The following is a 23,848-nucleotide window of genomic DNA, read 5'->3' as shown; positions in this document are numbered from 1 at the left end:
GGCATTGGGTTCTTTATCGGGATCCTTAGATCTGTAAATTGTCTGGTTAGTATATGTGTCAGAAGGCTAGGATGTAACTTTTTCCAGCAGAACACTGAATTGTTATGGCCCAATGTTTTTTTTGGAAGTAATATTGCACTTAATTGTATTTCTCAGTAGTCTTTGTTAATCAGACATTTCAATTGTTATAAAGGGACAATTAATTCTATGACTCTGGTGGCATCTGTCATTTTTTACAGTGCGGTATGTTGGAGCAGCAGTTTATCGGCAGCTGAGAGGAAGAGGTTGGATAAACTCATTAGGAAGGCCAGCTCTGTTCTGGGATGCACCCTGGACCCAGTACAGGTGGTGGGAGACAGAAGGACTCTGGCCAAAATAACATCTCTGATGGACAGAGTCTCCCACCCCATGCATGTAGATGTTGCTGAACTGCAGAGCTCCTTCAGTGACAGACTGCTGCATCCTCGATGCATGAAGGAGGGTTTCCGCAGGTCCTTCCTCCCTGCAGCTGTCAGACTCTGAACTGCTCCCAACAAACATAGATGTTTACAAGTTAGTTAATTAACCAATTCGCACTACAACCTGGTTTGCCTCTTACCTGTAATTATTTTTATTTAATTTAATAACTGTACAGTACTCTCTGTTTATAGTAACCATTGTCCTTAATGTAAATATGTAAGAAAAATTGTGTATGTTTCTGTTCTGTGTCCTGTGTACTGTTTGTTTGTATATTTGTCTTTTTGGCTGCTGTTACAACCAAATTTCCCCTTGAGGGATAATTAAAGGATTATTCTATTCTATTCTATTCTATTCTATTCTATTCTATTCTATTCTATTCTATTCTAAGACTGTAGTTCACTATTCAAATGTTGAAAAGGTTTAAAAATTAGTGGTGAATATAAGACTGAAGTATGATTATTGATCTATATTTGAAAGATTAGTTTTTGTTAATTGTTTTAGTTTTCATTTATTTGGTCTTTGTTTTGTTTAAATCTATTAATTAAAATGGTTTAAAAAAAAGCATTTAGAAAATTAGCTGTAAAAGTTCTGCTCTAATCTTCAGCCTACACCTTTTCAGTCAGTAATGCCTTCTTTCTATTTGATTCAGTTCTTTAACTTTTTAAACCTTTAAACCAATTTATATAATATAATTTAAGAAGGGAAAAAACCCCAAACAAAAACAAGAAAACCCCACATATATCTTCTGATGTGCATATAAAAAATGTTTTGGGCCACCTGTCATAAAAAAACACATTTTAGAAATCTTTAGAAAACTTGTTTAAACCACAAATTATTTTGTTTATTAGGCAAATAACAAACTGAATGTATGTTTTCATACTCAAATTTTAGCTAAACTGCAGTAATGCAATATATGCAATACATTTAAATTGGTATCTTAATCAAAAAATGTGCTTTACTGTATTTTTTATTTATTTATTTATTTTAAACAGTGAATCTGAAAATTCATGCTAACAACAGTAACTATATTTACCTTAGCTTGTATGTACTGGTGGATTAACAATTACTGGAACATTTAAAATGAGTCTGGTAATTTACCAGTACTGTTAATTTAGTGCAGCTGTGGCACAAACCTTAAAATCGGTGGCGATCTAATAAATTAGTTCTTCCTTTTGGCTCTTTCTCACAAACGCTAAACCTCCATTTAAGATGCACATCTATCAATCAACCATGTAACCTGCATTTATAAATTAAATACCTTTAAGCAACGCAAACATAAAAGAAATAAACTACAACAGTGCAGGAGATGTGTAGAGATCTGCTTATTGCTTTTATTGCTTGTATCGGTGGCGACTGTTGCTCGACAGATGTTTCCAGCTGTAGTCTTGCATTAATTTGTCCATAATAAATCCAATCTGTTATACTAAGGTCAAAGTTTATTGAGCTATTTCTGTTTCTGGCTCTACTCAGCTGAACCTTTGTTCACGAGGTCACCTTATCTGTGCTGAATGGTGAAGTATGGTGTGATGGTCATGCATCAGGGCTTTGTGGAGACAAGTCTTCTGCGATGTGGGTGTATGGCTAATGTGGCAGTTGATCAGTAAATACCTCCAAGCTGGCTGCTTGCTGAACCACATTGTCTTCCTCGTGTTACATACAAGATGTTGTGTGGGTGTGGCAGCTTAGGAATTTTTGGAAGGCATTTTTGCTTTTTTTGTTTTTGTTTTTTCGGAGCTTGGCTGAAAAATAGAAAATAATAATAATACACTCATACCAGGCTAAGATGCATTATTCTGCTTTTGAGAAATACTTTCTTAATTAGTAATAAGCGATGAATATCATTTTTCAAGGATCAGTTGTCAAGTGTCTGTTTCAGTCAGCCAGTGAAGAAATAAGAGCTCGCTCCTCGGTGTGTTTTCACTGCAATTTGACCGCTGTTGAGCTTTCCTAATCCTCCTATGTCAAACCAAACTTACCCTGGGCATTTCCCTCCAAATAAAAACTCTCCGCTGTCCTCCGTGTCCAGGTTTCATTATGAGCGAGCACCTTCACGCTCGCCCTCCTTCAGAGGATGATTGGTCAGTCCCCCACCCTCCCTGCTGCACTCCCCTTATTCTCTATCTCTCTTCCTACTTAAATACTTTTAGCATAAAGAGTGAGAAGGAGGGGAGGGGGATGGGAGATCCATGGGGGAGGGGAGCTGAGCACTCGCTCTGTCACTGACGAGGGAGAGAAAGAGGGAGGGAGGGGGGGAGAGAGAGAGAGGGAGGGGGGGAGAGAGAGAGAGAGGGAGGGAGAGAGAGAGACGAATTGTGTCCCATATGTGGGGAAAAAAGCATAGCAGTGCACATGCAGGTCTGGTCTGCTCCAGGGATTATCCTAGCGCTTTCAGATCTGATGGAGGACATGCAGGCATGAATAGGTAAGACTGCTTGTCTTCTCTGCATCTATGTGTTTATCTGCTGTCATAGCCCGCTGCTATCCCTGCTGTTTGACTTGGCCGGGCTGAAGTTGGAGGAAGACGGGAACTGAGCGTGTTGAAACAGCTCTCCTGTTTGGCCAAGGACCATGAGACATTTCCTTGAGAAAACTCAGCTTTCTCTGCCTTCTCCCTTCAGCCTCGCTCTGACCTGTGCTGATGCAGGGCAGTGTTTGCTTTAAGTGGGAACTGTGGTTTGCCGCTGTAGTGTGCATGTTATTCTGGGCTGAGTGGTAAAAGTTGACTGTCAGTCGGAGCAGAGTGGGTTTGTAGTCTGATACTGTGTTGTTGCCTGTTGGTGTCCACAGATAGCCTTGTGGTCATTGCGTAATTTCTCTTCTATGTGAACAGTACATTTATGAATATAAATCTGTATTTAATAGGTTTGTTTTAAAGCGAACAGACTGCTGCCAAAAGTATTAACAGAGCATTAAATAAAACGGTTGTTTAAGACTTGGTTTACATATCTGAGATTATGTAATTTATGACTTTTAATATTTGACTTATAAATGAACTGTAGATTCTACAGATGTGATTTTCACAGAAAGCATTAATGACCCCAAAGGCTCAATGAAAAAACTTTCATGGAAATATTTTATTTGCACGGCTTTTTCAGAGAGGTGCTCCAGATGAGAAAAGCATAATAAAAACTAGAAGGTTAAGCTGATTTGAGTTGGTGCGTGATCAAAATTTCTTTCACAACTTGACTTTTCAACCTAAATAGAGACTTGGTGTAATTTAATGTGCTTTATCTTTGAAAGTAGACAAAAACAATAGCTGGTTATATTTAGATTTCCACATTAAAAATACATTTTAAATCATTTTACAGCTGAAGCTGATGTGTTTGGACAGCTGGACAGCTGGAACTTTGGCTATATCTTTCCCCTGCATTTTGTTAGTACGGCTCCAAAAGTGCTCTGTGTCCTAAGAATGCAGTCTTTATTGCCCCAGTGCACAGAGCAATGGTATGCATGAGTCTTTTTGTGAGGCAGATTTAGAAAGCCCTCTTTAGAGGCTGGATGCAGCCTCACAATCAGCTTAATGCCTGCCTATAATGAACGCCCTTGTGCGCCTCAGTTTGGTAGACTGAGTGAGTGCGTGTGTGTGTTTGTGTTTATATCAGTTTGAATTCTGTTCTTGTTACGCTGATCGGGCTCTTGGGTTGGTCAATAATTCCATCAAATTCCGGTTCAATCTTGTGTTTGGATGCGTGTTGGCTTGTGAGCTCGCCTTGCAAGCATTGGTTGACGTTTGAGTGTCCACACAGTGCAGCAGCCAGTAACTCCCTCACCTCTTTTTCTCTCTCTCTCGCTCTCTCAGGGCTGTTCTGTTGTCAGTGCAACCTCATGCCAGTGATGGACTACAGCCGGACGGGCACTAACCTTAGCTGGCATTCACAAAACAGCCTTCCTCCTTATTGAGACCAGCTCCACAGAATGCTGAGTCCTATTGTCCCTTATAGTGAGTACACTATACCCTTCTCTCTATCTGCTCTGCACACCAAACGGCCTCATTCCCTCACTTGGACTTTGCCTTAATCAATGAGTCTCCGTTCCAAAAATACACAGGAGCGAACATCGTGTTTGTGTAGTTTGCAAACAGAGGAAGAATTGACAGTTGATTGTGCAATCTGAAACGTGTTGGGCTTTTTTTCCTTTTCTTTTTTTCCCTTTCCTGCTTGACGTGCGTTGTGGAAATGCTAAACCCCGGGCACTGGCCCTGTGTGAATGTTTCATCAGCAGACGGAAGACACAGATGGGGAGAGGAAGAGGTTGGAGGGCTGATGGTTTAAGCTACAGAAACCCTTCAGTCCTCAAAGTGTCATTTTACTTACACACACACACACACACATGCACACACGGCCTCCTGCCTTCTCTGCTTTTTCCTCCTCCCCTCTCTCTATTCTCCCTTCAATGCTGATCTAATAACTAACATGTCCAGTGTTCGTCTCCCCCTTTGCACCCTCCCACCAGGTTTCATTTGAGTCAGAGTCCAGTGCTCCGGCTCTCCGAAACGGCATTGTTTGCCGGCCAGCATGGGGCTGCCTCCGTGGCCTCGGCCTCGAGCGCCTTTTTCCCATCTCTTTAAATGGCCTCAAAGGAACATTATTGGCTTGACAGTTACAAGAAAAGGAGGAGAAATCACATGGAAAGGTCAATTTAAAAAGTATTACTTAAAAATGGTTTGTAGGAACTTTTGATTGTGTTTTTAAATGTGGCTTCGGTCGCAGTGTAGGCGAGCGCGTGGGCGTGTGAATTCAAACTGGAAAACAGAGTTTGATTAAAGCATCACGAGCAGATGTTTGACAGTAACCATGGCTGTTTGTTTGCTTTTGGTGGATTTCACCCTCTAAATGCCCAAATAAGTAGCTGACCTCTCGTTTTTGTTTTGAAACCGGTCCGTTCACAAGTGGCTCGTGGTTGAAATATTGCCAGCTCCCAGAATTTTTTTAATTTTTTTGATTAAACGCTGTTTATAGTTCAGACCCTAATTAGACCGAGTTTGGCCGTGCATTTGAAAGGCCTGTTTCGCAGGTTACTCCTTTAGTTCCCTGCAACCTGCGGGTCCACACTCACTAGTTATACTCGGCGCTGCTGAAATGGACAGCGAGTCTAAGAATGTCACAAAGTGATGGTGGAATAGTAAGCATGCCTTCGGAGATGACACACTGTTGGTCCTTCATAGGACTCTTCCGGTACATTATGTTTTAGGCTTTGTGGGCCTCTGTGTGTGGCTTGCTGTTGTGATCAGGACACACAGTGCTTCTTTTCATCTTCTCAGATCAACAGCTTGATGGGTTTTCATGTGTGGTGCATTTCTGTTCTGCAGTGTTTCTGCAGCGGCGAGCTCATTTCAGAGCGGCCTGCTAGTATTTGTGCATGCAAAGTTCACACAGGGGATTGTATGAGCATGTGCAGCAGTGTTCGGTAGGCTTTGCCGTTTATTCTCAGACCAAGCGTGACACACAAATATGCCCCTGTGCTTGATTGTGATGTCTCGGCGTACTGTCTTTTAGATAAGGACGCTGAGTATGTGCAGTGCATGTGAAGACTCTCACTTCCATGTTGGAATCCCCTTTGTGGGAATGTGGAGCATTCCTGCTTCCCAGTGCTACTTCTGACTCCTGCTGTTGGCATTTCTGTTCTGAGTCAAGTCCCCTTGTATGAACACAAACAAGGTGACATGTGCTTAGGACAGGTACACCGACACAGAGTTTAAAGGGGGGGGGGGGGGGGGAATCAGAACCACTTCGACTTAATGAATAAGATGTCATAATTATTCGGTGTCTGAGTGTCTGATTCTATATTAGCCTGTTCAGCCCTTGTCCCCGTCTCCGGCCAGTCCAGAATACTTCAAGCTGGGGTGAGCAGCTATGGCCGGACCTGCGGAGAAACCTGAGAGAGATTCCAGGGGCCATGGATACTCCTGGAGGGATTTGGTGCAAAGAATCTGTAATCTGCACTTCAAACACACTCTTAAATCAGTCCCAGGCCGCCAACCCAAGAGTGCCCTAACTCTTGTTGCTGGGGGCCCCTGCTGGTGTAGCAGTACCTTTTCTTTTAAAACAGAATGCATGCGCACACACATATATACAAACACACACTCCCAGAGCGACTACACACAAGAGCCCAGATCTGCCAGTTTTTATAGCTCTCTCCTCTGACTGACCCCTCTCCTTTCTCTCTCTTGCTCTGTTTTTGTGTTTTGTGTGAGTGTCTTTGTGAATGACTCCGGCAAGTCATGGAGCGTTTTTGTATGGAGGAAAAAAGACTAGATCTCATCCCCGCTCCTGAAGGAGGAGGTTGGAGGGCCGTGCCAGCGCGTATCTCTATTGTAGGCAGAGTGGTATGAGTGGTGCAGTAGAAGGAGGTCTGTGAGGCCCTTGAGTAAACACACAGCCTAAAGTGTGTGCGAATAAGTGCTAGGATCATTAGTTTGGGTGTGAATGTGTTCCAATTAGCCACCAGAGTGTGTGCGTGCGTGTTTGTGTGCGTTTGCGTCTACGTCCACAAGAAAAGAAGGTTAGGAACCCAGGCCCTGTGAGTTCACGGGCTCTGTGGTTTGTCTCTCTACGGGTTTATCAGCTCATTAAGGAGACCTCCGCTCCCATTAAGGGTCCAATTAAGAAGCAGGGTGGTGAGGCTCATTCGGGTGGCAGCGCTGAACTGGATTCCTGAGGCAGCAGAATTCAGAGCTCGACAATGTGACACGTCTTCCACACCAGCAGAGCTAATTAGTAAATTACTACACTTGAGAAATAACATACTTTAATTGTCGTGTCTCGAGTGTTTGTAGGTGTTTGTAGTCTAATGTCCAGAAAACGCTCTGCTAGAAAGAAGAGAGGCTGTGGAATGTCACTCGAGCTTTCTCTAATTTGTGTGTGTGTACCAACAGAAAACAACAAATCCCAAAGCTGTCCATGTGCCGCGAGTATAAGCTCAGAGCACAGAGGGACCAAGGGATTTGGATAGAAAAGAGGGGGGGATGCAAGATGCTCAGTGGGAATGTGGGGGAATAAGGGAGGTGGAGAAGCGGAGAAACACAGATAGGAGATTGGAGGGAAAAGACAGAGCTGAAGAGGAGGAGATGGAGCGAGAGAGAGATTGGGTGGGTGAGACAGATGGAAGGGGTGATTGGTCATCACAGAGCCTTAGGACAGCTGTTCTTTGATATATTAGTGGACACAATGACCTAAAGCCAGCCTGTAGTCACAGAAAATAGGGACCCTGTTTTTTTTGTTTTTTGTTTTTGTTTTGTTTTTTGTTTTTTTCCTTCTTGAAGGGAAGGCGGGTGGGGGGTCGACGGACCGCTGCCATTTGTGGACGTGCATTAGCAGGCACGGGGGATGGGGGAGTTGTTTCTAAAATTACGAGCATGAAGTGACGCATCCAGCAATTATTCTGGAGGCTTTCTAGTTTTGGAGAGTGCTGAGAAAAGCAGCGCAAAATGAGCGTGCTCGCTCTCAGGCAGGACTTTGCATTTTGCTGCACTCTCATTAGCAATTCTAAACACGTTTGTCAATTAATCAATGTTTAGCAAAATGCCATCAGGTAGTTTGGCCGCTGCTCCACCTCCATCCACTCTGCTTAAAATAGCAACTTTTAATGCCACAGAACATTAATCTGCCTCTAATTTACCCTTTTGTTTTATTTTGAATCGATATTTATTTTTTTCACTTATCCTAGTTACATGGCATTACAAAGGTATTAAAATTGTATCATTAAGTTTAAAAAGCCGCACACACTTTGGTCATTTTGTCCTTATCCTCTCATGAAGTAATATTAGCTTCACACGCTGACAAAAACTCTTCTGACAGCTGGCCTGGAACAATCCCAGAGGAGGGTGAAACAAAAAAGGAGTAAGTCAAACTGTCATTCTGATGCATGGAGTGCAGATAGCTCTATCCACAGAAAGATGAAAGTATAGAGATAGAGACACACATACACACAAAAAACTCACAGAGGACATCCCTCAATGCCACTGCAGGAGATGGGCTCTGTCCTCCTGGGAGTGTACTGGTGAGGCGTCTTTGAAAAGAGCTGCGTCTGCTCGCGCTCTGGGCAGCAGGTGTGAAAACTCCCCAACAGAGCTCCCGCACTCTTCTGTTATTACATCTTTTTAGGGACATGAAGAGGGAGCAGATGAGCCAGATGCAGCGAGAGGCCTAGCGCGGGATTGTGTTTCATTTGAGTGATAGCAGGCCTGCGACTGAGAATTAGATTTATAATAATTTTCCTCAGCAATCTCCAATTATGCATGCCTGATATATGATGATCCCCGCTGGTCGGGTGCGCATTATCCCCGTTTTAACGTGGGTCGACGAGGGTCCGAAGAGCCGACCTCTAACGGCGTTTTGGCAATACCCCACACAATCACAGAGGCTCCTCTGCGACTGTGGGGTAATAATGCACAGGGTGACTCGACACGGTGTAACGCGAGTGTCGTACGAAATAATCCAAAATTTATGGCAGGAATTTATTATCTTTATCACCGTCTTCAGGTCTGAACTGTGCAAGGGGCTGATAAAATGTGTATTTCATACCAACGTCCAGAGACAATTTTCTACTCTGTCCACCAGCTAGGCTGTGAAATGTGGCCGGTGTCTCCGATTGGTGTTTTTACGACTCACCGGTAGCATGCAGCAGCATACAGCCTAGAAAGAATGCCCTGCTTGATATTAGTATCATAAATCATAGTGAACTTGAGAGCAGAGGACTTCAAGGGCTTGAAACAGCAAATCAAGATAACATACATACATAAGAGATTTTCAGTTGCTTCGTGGTTTGCGTGCTAAACTGATGATCATTTGGGAGATTTCCTATTCAAAGCAATGTGTTGGGTTTTGAAAACGAGCAGTTGTGTTTAAAGAGTTCAGACGAAAAAGGGAAAAAGTCTGTCTTACATATGTATAAGTGCCAAGCGTGAGTTTCGTCCAATAACTCATCGATCAGGTTGTGCTCGCTGAACACGTCCCGACTGATGCGGTCATTGGAACATCAACTTTGTGATTTATCAGCACAAACACAACGCCCGTCACACTTTCATTCCCCTTTTGCAATATCGGTGTGCGGTGCTTTGTGTGACTGCGCCCCTTTTAAGCTTTTTTTTCTTCTCCCTTTTTGAAGTGGCTGTTTTCTGAGAAGTTGTCTCAATTGAATTCCTGACACACTGCCACAACAGCCGGAGCAGCATTCTCAGAACAATTTGACACTGTGCTCTCTGCAACTTTTTGTTCATAGGTATTGAAAGAATTTTGTTTTAGGCATCAAGTCTACTTTTTCATGTTTACTTTCAGGTAGAATAGCTGGCCAGACTTGGAGGGTAACTCTTTATATTTCCAAGACTGCAAATTTTAAGTTTATTTAAGCAATCATTTCTATCAGCTTAGCTTTTCTTGTTAATAAATAAAATATTAGAAACAATGTAACAAATGCATTAACTTTGGTGTTGTGTAGATGTATTTATTTTCTGGTCTGTGGATGGGGCGGAGCTGAACTCTGAATATATCCCAGATTAAATTGATCCAAAGCTCTCTTGTTTACAAGCGGCCCACAGTCCCAGAAGGCTTGTTGCATCCGTGTCCGTTTTGTTCCTCGAGGCCGGGAAAACAAAAGTGCCGGGAATGGAGAAGAGGGGGGGAGCAGCAACCTCAGGGGAGCTGTGAAATGGCACTGGAGCCCTCCGTCTCGGGGCTTCCAGCCAAGATAAGGTTTCACCTCACTCACTGATACTTATTTTATAGGAAACCACAACGCAGTCGAGAGCGATAAAAGCCTTTATGGGCCACGAGCTACTTCAGTTTCAGCCAGTCAACAGGAGACTCTGTGACTTTGCAGGTGGCAGATCTGAGCATTTGAGGGCAGAAATCACAGCACTCCCCACACGCTCCCCCGTTTGGCATAAGTAGTCTAATTTTAATTTTAGGGCCTCCTCAAAGGAAAGCTGGTCTCTGCTGAAGTGAGCTGTGCCACTGTCTTCATCACACACACTCCTACAATGGGATGCAGCTCACACAAGTTCCTCAATAAATCCCAGGCTGACACAAAAGCTGTCAGTAGACTGCTGCTGAATAGATTAATAAGATTTCCATAATTAGACAGGGCCCTGACAATAGGATCCTTTAGGCTTTGTCTCAGGGCCAACTGGATTGTCCGATCCGTGCACGTCTGCTGGATGGTCGTCCGCCACAATGGCCGCACAGACAGTAAGGCGGTCAGAACATCTGTCTCTCCTGGGGCCAAGAACACACACAAACAGTGGGAAGTTTTATATGCATACACAGAAGGTTCTTATCAACCTCCCCACACTCAGTCGCACTCGGTCAACAGAAGAGCCATGTCATTATCTGTGTATATTGAACTTGGTCACTGCAAGTGATTTTTATTCACTTTAAATTTAACAGCGTAAGTGATGAAAGAGAAAACATTACACACTTTATATTTAGATCACAGAGGAGCTTTACTTTGTATTGTTAGCATGAAGAAAAGCTTCGATTGTATTGGATTCATATTTGTAAACAATATTCAAATCATAAAAGTCGTCTTTTATATGAGACGGAGTTCAGGGGATGGTGGCGCATAAATAAAAATATCAGCTCATCAGTGTTACTTGCAAATGGATTACAACATTTAGTGATTGCATTAGCAGCGCTAATGCTTCTATGTCACAACCCAGCATCGCATTAAAGCATGTATTGAAGTTAATCTAATGATTGCACTGCTATCCACAGTATGTCCACATTGTCCTGATTTCCTACTTCTAATCTTAGGTTTCTTCCCGTCCCTCCAGTGAATTAATCTGCGCGATGGCTCTGATTTAAGCAGAAGTGTAGATTAGCGCTCGCTCAGTTCATTGTGGAGTGCTACTACTCCTACTACTAAAACCACAGTCCAGCACTGGGAAAGATCTAATTGCATGGGACGCTAAACTGCTCAGCAACCCCGCTGTTTTCATCAGGGGTGAATGATCACTCGCATTGCTCTGTGGAAGAATTATAATAACGCTCAGATTTAACAGTGAATTGGTTTTTCAGTTACGGGCAGCTGGTCATTACTCCGGTCAGCGGGGTAGTGTACCATCCTGTATTAGAACTACTCTAATGATGGAGAGGACAGCAGTTAGCCCGCCTCACTGAGTCCTCTAATGTCTGCGCAAGTCTGCTTAGAAAGGACGAAGTGCCTGCTGTCCACTCTTTCCCCTCCCTGCCTCCATCCCTGCCTTTACCATCCCTCCCTCCCACTGCAGGTTTTATGAGCTCCCCTGGGCTCTCATCCATCTCTGTCACACACAGGCCCCATTATTGGGGCTGCTCACAAACTGGTTGGGCTGCAGATGGGAAGGGCCTGCAGGACATGTATATGGTTTCTGCAGCCTGGACAAAGACCTGCAAGTCAGACCAAAAAAAAAAAAAAGTGGTCATCTGGGTGTGGACAAGCCAATGTCTTCAGCATGTTTTTAAAAATAGAAGTGAACACAGTGCAAGACTGTTCTTGTACATCTTGTGGCCGTGGGTGTGAGGCTCTGTGGGTTGGGTGAAGCTTAGGGAAGCGCTTGAACTGGTTTGGCCATTGAGAACTTAAGGCAGTGCATTTGAATATGAAGGACATGATAATCCAATGGCCATCTGGTCTGCCGGTCTCATCTGACTGAATAAACAGGCGTAATCTGAAAACACACACGCGGAGGTTTGGAAATTGGGTAAGGAGGGAGGCCAAAGTTTGGGAGTGAGCTAGAGACCAAGAGAGCAGCAGCTTCTAATCTTGGACTGTGGATATTGAGCTTTGATTTAAATGGCAATAAGAGTCCTGGCTCCACACACACAGACAGCCATGAATAATGAATCATCAGGCGTCCGCTGAAGGAAAGGCAGAGACGGCAGCAATGATGACTTTCGCCATATTCCCTTTTACCTCCCGGTTTGTGACTGACGTAGTCCTCACCTTGGGGTAAATCATGACAGTTCAGTAATGCCAAGCTATGTGTGGAATGTCAAGCTAGTGCCTCAGCAAGATGCAGCACTCTTCATGAAATGAACAATCCTATAATTATAAGATTGTGATTTTGTTTTTTTTAAACCAGCTTTTAAACATTGTTAATTACATCCGTTGCATGAGGGGAAACATGAAAAACAGATTTTTCTTGCTCATCTCTGTCCTGTTAACTCAGCGATGATCAATTAGACCACTGCTGAAGTCAGCCAGAGGAACAGGCATTCCACTTTCCCAATGTTCCATAGGAGACTGTGCTGATGAATAGCACACTATGCTGCATTTCCAAACCCACCCACCCCCCTTTCTTTCTTGCTTTCTTTCTCACTCTCTCCACACCACTGTCCACACACACACACACACACACCCTTGTTCATTTCTCCCCTCCCCGTGTCCAGCCGGCCACTGGGCCTTTGGAGCTCTGGTGTACGGTGGGTGGGTGGATTGGTGGGTGGTACGTGGGGGGGCAGGGCGAAGAGAGCAGGCATTCAGAGCAACATGCACAGGGAGATAACAATAGCTCCTCTGGGAGATCTGCAGATGCTAGCAGTACAGGCAATAGTAGTGGGATCTTATCGCTACGCCAACATAAGCTGGGAAAGTGCGAAACAACACATCCAACCCACTGATCAGTTCCCCCCCGGTTTGCCCACAAATTAAAAATTAAAATGAAAAACTGAATTTTAGGCATTCTGACACTTTCTTTGTGTGTTTTAAATATAAATAAATAAATATAACCATGGTTAAGATCATGGAAAGTCTTGCTGTTACTGCACCCAGATGCCCATGTAAACGCCTACTGTGGAGAAAAACATGGCCATAGATGAACTTATATGATGACCAATAAACTTCAGGCTTTCCTGTCTAAATTTAAAGTGTAATGATTTTTCTGATGCAAGTCTACTTAGAAGAAAAATATAACTTTTATTTACTGTTTTTTTTGTTTTGTTTCTATCAGGCCTGTTAAAGATGCACTGGAACCCAGAGCATGCCCAGTCCCTCAGCCAGTGGCCTGAGCAGCACCTGGACGTCTCCTCCACCACCTCCTCTCCGGCCCACAAGTCAGAATTTTACTCTGGCCGTAGCCGCAGCTCCTACAACTACGCCTGGGCCAATGACGACATCTCTGCCCTTACAGCCTCCAACTTGTTGAAGCGCTATGCTGAGAAGTATGCCGGCGTGCTGGACTCGCCATATGACCGGCCTTCTGCTGTGGGCACCTATCCAGAGTCTGGGGCCTTTGGGAGCCTAAATAACCAAAAGACTGAGCTGGAGCCTTGGCCACTGACGCACAGCACTGAAGCCTATCCCCTGGGGCCTCCTGGAGGCCATGACAGCCATTCGGGGCCCAAGACTGCAGCCACGTCCACGGGCCCTCCGGGGATTGGCAGCGTGTCAGTATTGAACAGTAACCTTTCAGACTCAGGTTACAGTGGTAGCAGCTCCTGCAGTGGGTCCACTGAGTACCCCTCTCGCTACAATGGCACCTATCTTTCCTCAGGTTTTTGTCCGCAACCCAACGCAGCACTTCCCCCTGCCTCTCTCCACACTCTCCAATCGACTCCCACTCTTGTGCCCAGCTATAGCCCTGCCACGCCAGTCTACAACTACCCCCCCAGCACATACCCTCCTCAGACCAGCCTTGCTCCTGGCTACAGCCACCCTTCTTCGACTTACCTCCCCTCAGGTCTACCGGCCCCTACCCCTGTTCCTTCAAGGCCCACTGTGGTAGGAGGCAGCTATAGTTACCAGAGCACAAGCCTTGGGACATCTGAATCTGGAGGGACATTGAAAAGAAAAGCCTTTGAGATGGGTGTTGAAGATGATGAGAGTGGGGACCGGTCGCGGTACAGGAAATACAGCTATGACCCTGTGAAGGCTGGGGGAAGCTCACCCTACAGTGTGAATGATAAAACGGATTGCCATGGAAATGGCTTCAGTAGTTCAGGCAGCACAGACCCTCAGACCTTCAAGCCCAGTAAGCCCTCCTCTCAGCCCTTGGTGTCTCCTCAGTTTGGGGCGGCAGGGCAGTACAGCCCTCCAACAGGCATGACGGGGGAGAATGGCATGACAGAACAGGGATTCACCCAGCAGCAGCAGCAGCAGCATTCCCAGGCTGTCAAACACCCTCCATTATGTGCTCCAACTGCTGAGGCTATGAAGAGTCCAGACCCGCGGCTGTTAGACCTCATCAATGGGGAGTTATTGGACTGCATCCCCGCATTGGGCTGGGGTGAGCTGGCTGGACTCACACATGTCAAAGCTGCCCTGGAGGAGGACCTGATGTGGCCCGTGTTGAGGCCAAGTCCAGTGGTGCAGCCACCAAGAGCCGTCCTGCTGTTCGGCCCCAGAGGAGGGGGTAAGACGACATTGACTCGCTCACTGGCTTCGCAGTTAGGGGCCTCCTTCTACCGTTTGAGTGGAACCATGCTGGCCTCTAAAGGGAAGCCTGAGGCAGAACACATTCTGGGGTCTCTGTTGCAGGTGGCGGGGGCACGGCAACCCTCAGTTGTGCTACTTAGTCAGGTGGAAGCCATGGAAGAGGAGGGCCTTAGGCAGGTACTGCTGAGCACCCTGGAGAAAGCTCAGGTGGGGACCACAGGTCTGGTGATTCTCGTATGCGCCACTGGAAGGCCAGATCTGCTGCAAGATGCTGTCCATCGGAGCTTTGCTAAGCGATACCACGTCGGCCTACCAGATGTGGCTCTGCGCAGAGAGGTGCTGCTGCAGGCTCTGTCGCCCCAGGGCTTCAGCCTGAGCGAGAGGGAGCTGAACGGTGTGCTGCAGCGCACGGAGGGCTTCACTGTGCGGGAGCTGCTGCAGCTCAGCCAGCAGGTGCTCTCGTCAGCATCCTCCTCAAATGGAGCCATGCACGGCCTCACCACGTCCAGCAAACCCCCCGACTTTACAGACTTCGAGAATGCCTTCTGCAAGGTGCGGCCACACACCACCGCAAAGGAACTGGACACTTGTGTAGAGTGGAGCAAGATGTATAGCCACTGAGAAAGCAGCCAGTCCCAGTACTCGGACTGCATTATGACCCTGTCTCTGCATCGGCATAGAAAGCCTTTGGAATGTTTTTGTTTTTTGTAATTACAGATTATTCAGCCAAAAGAGCCAGAGAAGCTCACAAACATGGGAGAGATGACAAGGTTGTTTCACTGGCAGAAGCATGCAATGATGTGCTGTTTTTGTTTTGCTGTAAATACCCGCAATATTTTGTTTTTCCCAAAGAAAATAAGGATGGGGCTTGTTTAAGTGTATTAGTAGTTTGGCCAATGGGAAAATCAGATAGCTGTTTTATGACTCAGAGATCCTGATTAGCCTGGGTCCAGGACAAAATCAATTATTTGTTGCAAGGTGAAGCGGTCCAAGCTTATGGATAATCAGGGTTTGGAAAATCCCTCCCCCCCTCCCCCTTGGCTGCTACTCTCAGGATCCTATTTATTACCAGTCCACTTCCATGCTTTCCAAATGTTGATTTACTCATTGAATTGCCACTAATCATTCAGTGCAAAGGGCTTGGGATCTGCAACATTTCAGCAAACCAGTTTTGACCAAAAAAACTTGTTAAACCAAATACAAAAGCAGCAGTAGTCTCAAATTTCTCCAAATGGGCTGGTTCTTCACATCGGTGTATTGATGTTGACAGCTTGTTACCAAATCACGAAACAGCAGCTTCTCCTTACTATTCTGCATCTTTTATTTCCTGTCATGTTAAAGATCACATACTTAATTTTGTATTATTCACATTCCGCCTTAAGTCCAGTTTCCCTCGAAATCTTCAATTAGAGCCACATTAATCCACCTGCACATCCAGCTTCTCCTTCAGCATGTCTGTTTTTTTGATTTCACTTACTGCTTTTTTTTTTTTGTAGTATGTAGTCATGTTTGAAATGCTCAGGAAGAATTTTACCTCAGAAATATGAAATAAAGAATGTATGTAATCGTAGGGTCTTAGTAGAGAGTGGCGGAGCGTGAGATAAAGGTGCGAGGGGAAACCTGACGGTCTTGTAGTACCCACTTCAACGAGGCTTTTACCTCGGGAGAGAAACTTGAATCTGCTACAAAGAGTAACATTGAATGTAATTCAGGTATTTCAAAGGATTTTTGATGCCATAAATCCATGTATTATTATATATGAATATATACATTTTTTTCCCTGTTCTTATAACCTTTATTTTTATTGTAGTTTATGGTGAAGTGACGATTGTGTTGAAGAAATGCTATGTAGAATACAGAAAATATTCCTTTTTTGTTGGACAAACTGCTTGCAAAAATCTGTGATATCTAGTGTTTACACATCCTGCATATGCATGTCTGCTTTATGATTTCACTGCTGCGTAACATCACTTGAAACTGTAAATACAATAAACACACACAATCACCTACGACGAAGCACAAGATGCCATCCAAAAAGACGAGTTTTGAGAAGTATGTGTAGCTTTTAACAAATCCCAAAGTATGAAAATTCACAGCTGATGTGTACATATTACATATGTAGACAATCCAAAGCAATCTCCCCTTTCCCAGCAGCTCTGTGGTTGTTTTAATAAGTGGGAAAAACCCGTCTTTTGTCTGCAGCAGCAGAGGTTGTGTGCATTAGACTGTTGCCATGGTCCTGAGGAGGTATAAACAGAATGATGTAATATTTCCTACCGTCCTTCTCCTCTCTCCGCCTCTCCCGCCCTCATCACTCTTTTTCTTTTTTTTCTGGTTTTCTCACTCCCCGATGCAATCTCATTAGATTGGATTGCCCCCTGGCCACAAAACCCAGTGGCCATGTGGCGTTGCATCTTCTCCCCACCCCCTTCCCCTCTCCTTATACCGATTCCTCTGGAGTGGAAGGGGTCTGATTGATGTCCAGCAACCCTATAGCACAGTGCAGACCTCCATTTCCAGTTGGTAGCTTCAGTCATGCCATACAGCCCCCACTGACTAAACTGATTGCCCTCTTGGAAATTCAAAGAAACACTTTTTCCAACTAGCAGAACAACCCCTGGCCCATCAGCGTTGTGCTGGAACTGCAAGCGATAATTCATTTGGTAATTACATAAATTTAAAAAACCTTTTGATTGCCTGTCCCCTGTACTTCTCACAGTTTGTCCAACAAAACAAGCTTTTATTGTGTACATTTGGATCTGTTATCACAGTAACTTTGTTCTTGGTTATTGTACATTTTCTGTAACCATTTCTACCTCATTTTTGCGGCATATTGTACATGAAAGTATTTATTTCATGTCTTTTTTGATGTCTGTTTAAAAAAACAAAAACAAATGATTATGTTCTTGAACTGTAATAGTCTACCTCAGAAAAGACTGTATTTTAAGATAAGAGTATCATACAATATTAAACAGAATTTGTCAATATTACTTTGTACTTATTTCGTTGCAGTTTTTCACTGGTTGACGTAACAGTAATAGCTATGGTTGATCCCAGCATCGAGGTCAGTTGCTTACATAGACAGTGTGTTGTTTTACGCACAAAGTTAAATCATAGGGCTTTGGATCTTTTTAGCTTGGACTGAATTAACACAGTTGGTTGCACAGTCAGCATATTAAGTGCTGTTAAAGACAGAAAAGACTCCTGTAAATGTGAGTAATGAAGATAAGGCAACTGAGGATACTGTGCACATAATTTTGCCAGTCTGCAAGCGTGTGTGTGTGTGTGTGTGTGTGTGTGTGTGTGTGTGTGTGTCTGCTGTAGCATCCAGAAGCAGTGCGAACACACCCCTGAGGCTTAAGGCCCAACACCAGAGCACAGAGGTCCTTCATCCCTGTCACTGTCTGTAAACAACAGCTCGTCCCAGCGGCCTAGCCTGCGCTATTTCTGGCCTTTTCCTGACATCTTTCAAACACTCAAAACTAAAAAGTAAATTTGAGCAACTCCATGCAAATAAGTAAAAGTTTAGCTTAAGTCTGAAAACAGAATCCGTCACTCCTCGGTTACAGGTTGTTAAAGGGCGTTTTGAAACATCTGAATGAATCCCGGTGGAAGCGTGGTGCTGCTGGCGTTAATGACAAGAGTAATTAATTGCCTAATAATGATACATAGCTCTGTTATAAGCACAACCTTGTGCAGCAGCTGCCCTTCATCCTCTGGTGAAGGATAATTGTCTCCGCAGCTGTTTAAAAATTATTTAATATCTTTTGCTGTCACAATCCCGATAACATTATCTGCAGAACAACATAACCTTGTAAAGGTAGACGGATCACGCAGTGGCTGTGGGAGAGTTTTCAGAGTACAATGATGAATAAATATGCTACTAATATTTTACCAACTGTGGTCTGAAGCCAACGCGTTTTTCTGCAAGCAGCAGACGCATATAAAGCTATAAAGTGCTGCCCTCACTACTTGATGACACTGCAGTGAGGGGGTTTGCAATTATTTGACCAAATGAGGGTACTTAAAAAAAAAAACCCATATGGTTACCTTCTGCATTTAATACTTTTATATCCTGACGTCCATCCAGGAAGAGCCTGAAAAGCAATTTGTCCTTTTTGTCCTACAGTGGGTTCTGTCCTCCAGGAAGTCAATCATTTTTGTCCCCCTGCTGATTGGAGGTAATTAGGCGAGCAGAGTTTCTAACTGGATAATAAAAGATGCTAATGAGTCGCTGTCCTATTTACTGATAAAGTGGTAGTGAATAGCAGGACACAGCGCAGCCACATTTCCCTGACGGCGGCACACAGAAGCAAAGATTCAGAATAATATAAAATTTATATTTATTCATTGCCAGACTAATTTCTTTATTTGGGTGGGTTTAATATGAAGTTGTGGTCATGTAAGATTAACAAGATGTTCTCAAATGAATCTAACCAAGACATGGACTGATAATACGTGTTTTTCATATCTGCTTGTACATTTGATGTTGTGCTCTCAGATCAGGCAGCATAAGACTGAATATTTTCCAGCGTGCGCTCAGACTTCATAACTAATGACGATGATGTTCATCGTCATTGAATGCTCCCGATTTGAAGGTCCCAAAACCCGAATGTTATTTATGGTAACAACTATCATTAAAAAAAGGGTCATTCTCTGAATCTCACTTCACCCCGACACAGATCTCCTCCCTACCTATACGTGCTGCCGGCCTTCCATTGTACAGGCCTTGATACTGACAAGGTTGACATCAGAGGGCAGCTCTGACACGGGGTGAGTTAGGACTGCCAGCTGTTAGCAATCAAGTCTATTTTGAAGTCAGGGACACACAGACCCCCAGGGCCAAAGTAGCAACTAGCCCAGCCCCTCACTCCCCAACCCACTCAAATCAGCCTACAACCTCCGAGCCCCCCGGTCCCACAGATAGCTAGCACATCTGTATTGGTTCCAGATGTTGCAAACTTGCACTGAGCGTCCTTTACCTAAGAGCACCCCGAAACAGCGTCAGAGAAGCACAGAGCTTAGTGCAGAAATCTAAAGAATATGCTCCAGTGCCTGCCACACTGGTGACAGAGAAATCACATTGTGGCAGTGTGCAGCCCTCCTAGAGAATAAGCTCTTTGTCATTTAACATTAGATATAGGCTCTCTCTTTAATAACAGGCATAGCTGTTACCACAAATACCTGAATCTAATCTTTTAGGCTTTAAATATTTTGCCATTTCCGAAAAGAGAGACAAGGGCTAAGGAGACAACACCGGGGAAACGAAAGAATAATCATCAACACAATTATTATGTAAAGTTTGCACCTTCAAGCCACATACGTAATGGAAAATCCGCACTGAGCAAGAAAAAACAAAGGACACAAAAGAAACTGCTCAGGTTCTTTTAAAGGAAAAGCTCAAGCCTTTGCCGCAGCATTGTTTCTGTGTTGGTCAATCAAAGCTCTGAGGAAATTAGATCTGACAGGTGGAATGTCCTGCTAAAATACTTTGGCCTCTGCCCCCCGCTCACATGACCAAAGTGTGATCACTGAATAAATAAATAGTAAATAGATATACAGGAGAAAAAACAGACTGTGTGTTTAAGAACAACGAAAAATATATATCAGTGAGAGAAGAGCATTAGACAGGGATACTTATAGAAGGGGATCAAAGGGTTAACATTAGATATTCTACTAGGTTAGATTTGCTTGATGCTGGGTAGCCTGCAGATGCTCCTGTGCGGCGCTACATTTCATATCCCTGAACATGTGGCAGATTGTATGTATGTCACTACTCCCCCCCTGTGGCTAATCCGTGAAACCGCAGAGCCACAAGTGACAAAATTATGTAAGGAATCCACTCTTGATTCCCCTGAACTGAATTTTTGCAGAGTTTTTGTTTTATTCTTGTGCAAATTCCCATCAACATATACATTCATGCAAACTTCTCTCTCTTTCTCGGATTATTAAATTATAATTACACTACATTCAATCTCGAGTTGTTTTGAAATCACCAACCGTGATAATAAAATAGGATGTGAAACACCGACGCTGTCAAAAAACCATAATGACTTTCAATTACTGCAAATTCAAAACCAGAAAAAGCAAAACAGAAGCTGAGCTTTTTCAACACATCGACGACCCCTGCTGGCTTCACTTGGCAAGACTTTCACGCGTGTGCTTAAAAGCCATCAATACAAATTACATTAGAAAGGACTCAACCTTATAATGATGCTGGAATAATTCATACAGCTATTTTAAAAATATGTAAAAATTTAAATCTACAGTATGTAATAAACATGTGATGCAAGAGTGAACTGTTACATTCATGTTAACGATTTCTAGTGTGCAGATGCATCAGATCCTGAAGGCATATGTATATATTTACATATTTTTGTCATACAGATAATAGCTAGAATGGCTTGTGCATGTTTCTGTATACAGGGTCTGTATAAACACTGTATAATCTGTATCGTTATTGCATTTACTTGTAAGTACAGTACATAAGATAAAGGCTATAACTATTAATGCCATCATCATGAGGTAAAAATGTTAGGGATGTTAATAAAATATAAATTGTTAAAGCAGAATTATAGTAAAATGGATTTACATTCTGAACTAAGACAGTAATGAATCAGTGCCCATATTTACAAAATGTGAATGTGCATAGAATAGTAATACTTAGATAGATTTACAAGTGCATATTGCTGCATGCACAAGATTTCTATGAATGCATGCACACATATGGAAGGTGTTAAGGTTCAAAATATTGGGGATGGAAACAAGAGAAAAACCACAATAACAACACTGGTCCGGTCGGGTTGAGTCAAACGATGATTTAATGATCACACACGTGGGAGATGGACACTGATGCAGACAGCCTCAAAATCTCAAAATGGTGGAGCATTGCTCAAACTTTTATAGCCTCTGGTGCCTCCACCTTATCATACAAAGCCTAAACATTCACATGCTTTCTCTCACACAGCGCCTAAGCTACGACCTTGGCTCCCTGTTTATCTGCTCCTGCTGAAATGGGGCAGAAAACTCCAGCACACTCTGTTCTCTTCTACTCAGACAAATTAGATTTCTTATAACTCAGCAGTATAATGCATCATAAAACAATATCATTCATTCACAACAAGTCAGCAGTTTAATGTAATGCAAATCAGTTTAACTAATGCAATAGTTATCAGCTTCTTCTATTGCAGGAGAATAATGCAAACTAAAACTACATAATAATTCACAATCTTTAATTAGGGGTATAACATGGCATAAAATAATATTATAATCTAACAAAGGTTTCTTTTTCATTTGACTATGCAGTGCTGTAAATCCTTGGTACACCACATGCAGCAGCAGCTTGCAGCACCACCTCTAGCAGCAATAACTCAATAACTATTGAGTCTCTCACGTCGTTAGAAGAATTTTGTCCCACTCTTCTTTGTGAATTTGCTTGGGTTCTTTGAGGTTTGTGGCTCTGGACTGCAACCACAGCATTTCAGTGACCTGAGGTCTGGGCTTTGACTCGTCCATTGCAACACTTCTTTTGTTTTTCAGTAGTTCTGTTGTAGATTTGCTGCAAAAGAACAACTGGAGGACTGCAAGGAGACCAGGACTGCAAGGAGACCAGGACTGCAAGGAGACCAGGTGCTGTGTTTGCAAAACAAATTAAAAAGGAATCACTGTCTTGCTACTGTGGGATTATAATATTATCTTATGCCATGTTATACCCCTGATTAAAGATTGTGAAATTATTATGTAGTTTAACTTTGCATTATTCTCCTGAATTAGAAGAAGGTGATAACTATTACATTTGTTAAATTGAAGCGTTAGCATGAAGTGTTTGCGTATTATGTCCAAAAATCTACACCCCTTTGGTTTTGTCTTTTGAAAGGACATTGTTCTAGGAGTGTTGTGGTTTCTAGAGAAACTGAAGCAGTTATCTCCTGGCAGCCTGTCTAAACAAGCTGCACTTCTTCAGTCTTCAACTTTAACCTTTAAAATGCTGAGGCCTGCAGAGTCTGGGGTGTAGCTATTGGATTTTGTGTAGTTTCTCTGAGCACCGTAGGGCAGACCTTGGTCTTATTTTGGTGGTATGTCCACTCCAAAGATTGAAGTGTTTGCTACACTGTATTTACAAACACTTGCTGCAGACCAGCAAACTGCCAAAACTTCTGCTGTTTGTGTTGTTGTTAGCCAGAAATGCGGTTATGTGTTGTTTTTGTTGGGAAAATAAATATGCTTTACATTTCAGACTCCTGTTGTTATGACTACCTTGTTTTGCCTACTTGGTCGCTCGACCAAGCTCACAACAAAAAAATTTGACTCCTTCCTAATGTGTGTGTATATATATATATATATATATATATATATATATATATATATATATATATATAGACAACCTGGGTAAATACAGAATGCAGTTTTTAAATAAAGATTCAATTTAGCTATCCAAACCAAACTAGTCATGTGTGAAAAAGTAAGAGTATTCACTGTGATTAACCACATTTTTGGAAAGGGGAGTTCAGTTTCACTAGCCGTGCCCAAACTTGTGTGAAATGAAGTAGACTAAAAGATCTAAAAAAGCAACACGTCATGCCACGAGCTAAAGAAACAGCAGAGAAACAAAGTCACTGATATCTATCGGTCTGGAAAGGGTTACAAAACCATTAGTAAGGCTTTGGGACTCCAGTGAACCACAGTGAGAGCCATTATCCACTAATGGAAAAAAACAGGGAACTATACTGAACCTTCCCGGGAGTGGCCAGCTCAACAAAATTACTCAAAGAGCACATCCAGAACTTATGCAGGAGATCACAAAGGAACCCTGGCCTCACTTACCTCAGTTCATGATTCAATAATAAGAAAGAGACTGGGCATCCATGGGAGTTTGAGTCATGTTAGCATTTCATAAAGAGAGCAGTCAAACATGGTGGTGGCAGTGTGACGGTCTGGGGCTGCTTTGCTGCTTCAGGATGACTTGCTGTCATTGATGGAAACATGAATTCTGCTCTCTGCCAGAAAATCATGAAAGAGAATCAACGGCCATTAGTTCATG

The 23,848-nt window shown here is 43.3% G+C and overlaps 1 protein-coding gene across 2 annotated transcripts; it reads left to right on the top strand.

Moving 5' to 3' along the window:
• The first annotated feature begins 2,753 nt into the window (after positions 1-2,753).
• fignl2 (fidgetin like 2) lies at positions 2,754-17,795 on the top strand. Of its 2 annotated transcripts, XM_082519596.1 has the most exons (3): positions 2,754-2,881; positions 4,259-4,399; positions 13,385-17,795. In XM_082519596.1, exons 2-3 carry the CDS (start codon positions 4,375-4,377, stop codon positions 15,427-15,429), a joined length of 2,070 nt encoding a protein of 689 aa, XP_082375722.1. In that variant the 5' UTR covers positions 2,754-2,881; positions 4,259-4,374; the 3' UTR covers positions 15,430-17,795. The 2 variants fall into 2 exon arrangements, with proteins under 2 accessions (XP_082375722.1, XP_082375723.1); XM_082519597.1 differs by lacking the exon at positions 4,259-4,399.
• The last annotated feature ends 6,053 nt before the right edge of the window (positions 17,796-23,848 follow it).

This window comes from Aulonocara stuartgranti (assembly GCF_965226115.1).
Source record: "Aulonocara stuartgranti genome assembly, chromosome: 20".
NCBI classification, from domain to species: domain Eukaryota; kingdom Metazoa; phylum Chordata; class Actinopteri; order Cichliformes; family Cichlidae; genus Aulonocara; species Aulonocara stuartgranti.
This window is presented reverse-complemented; position numbering and strand designations above follow the sequence as displayed.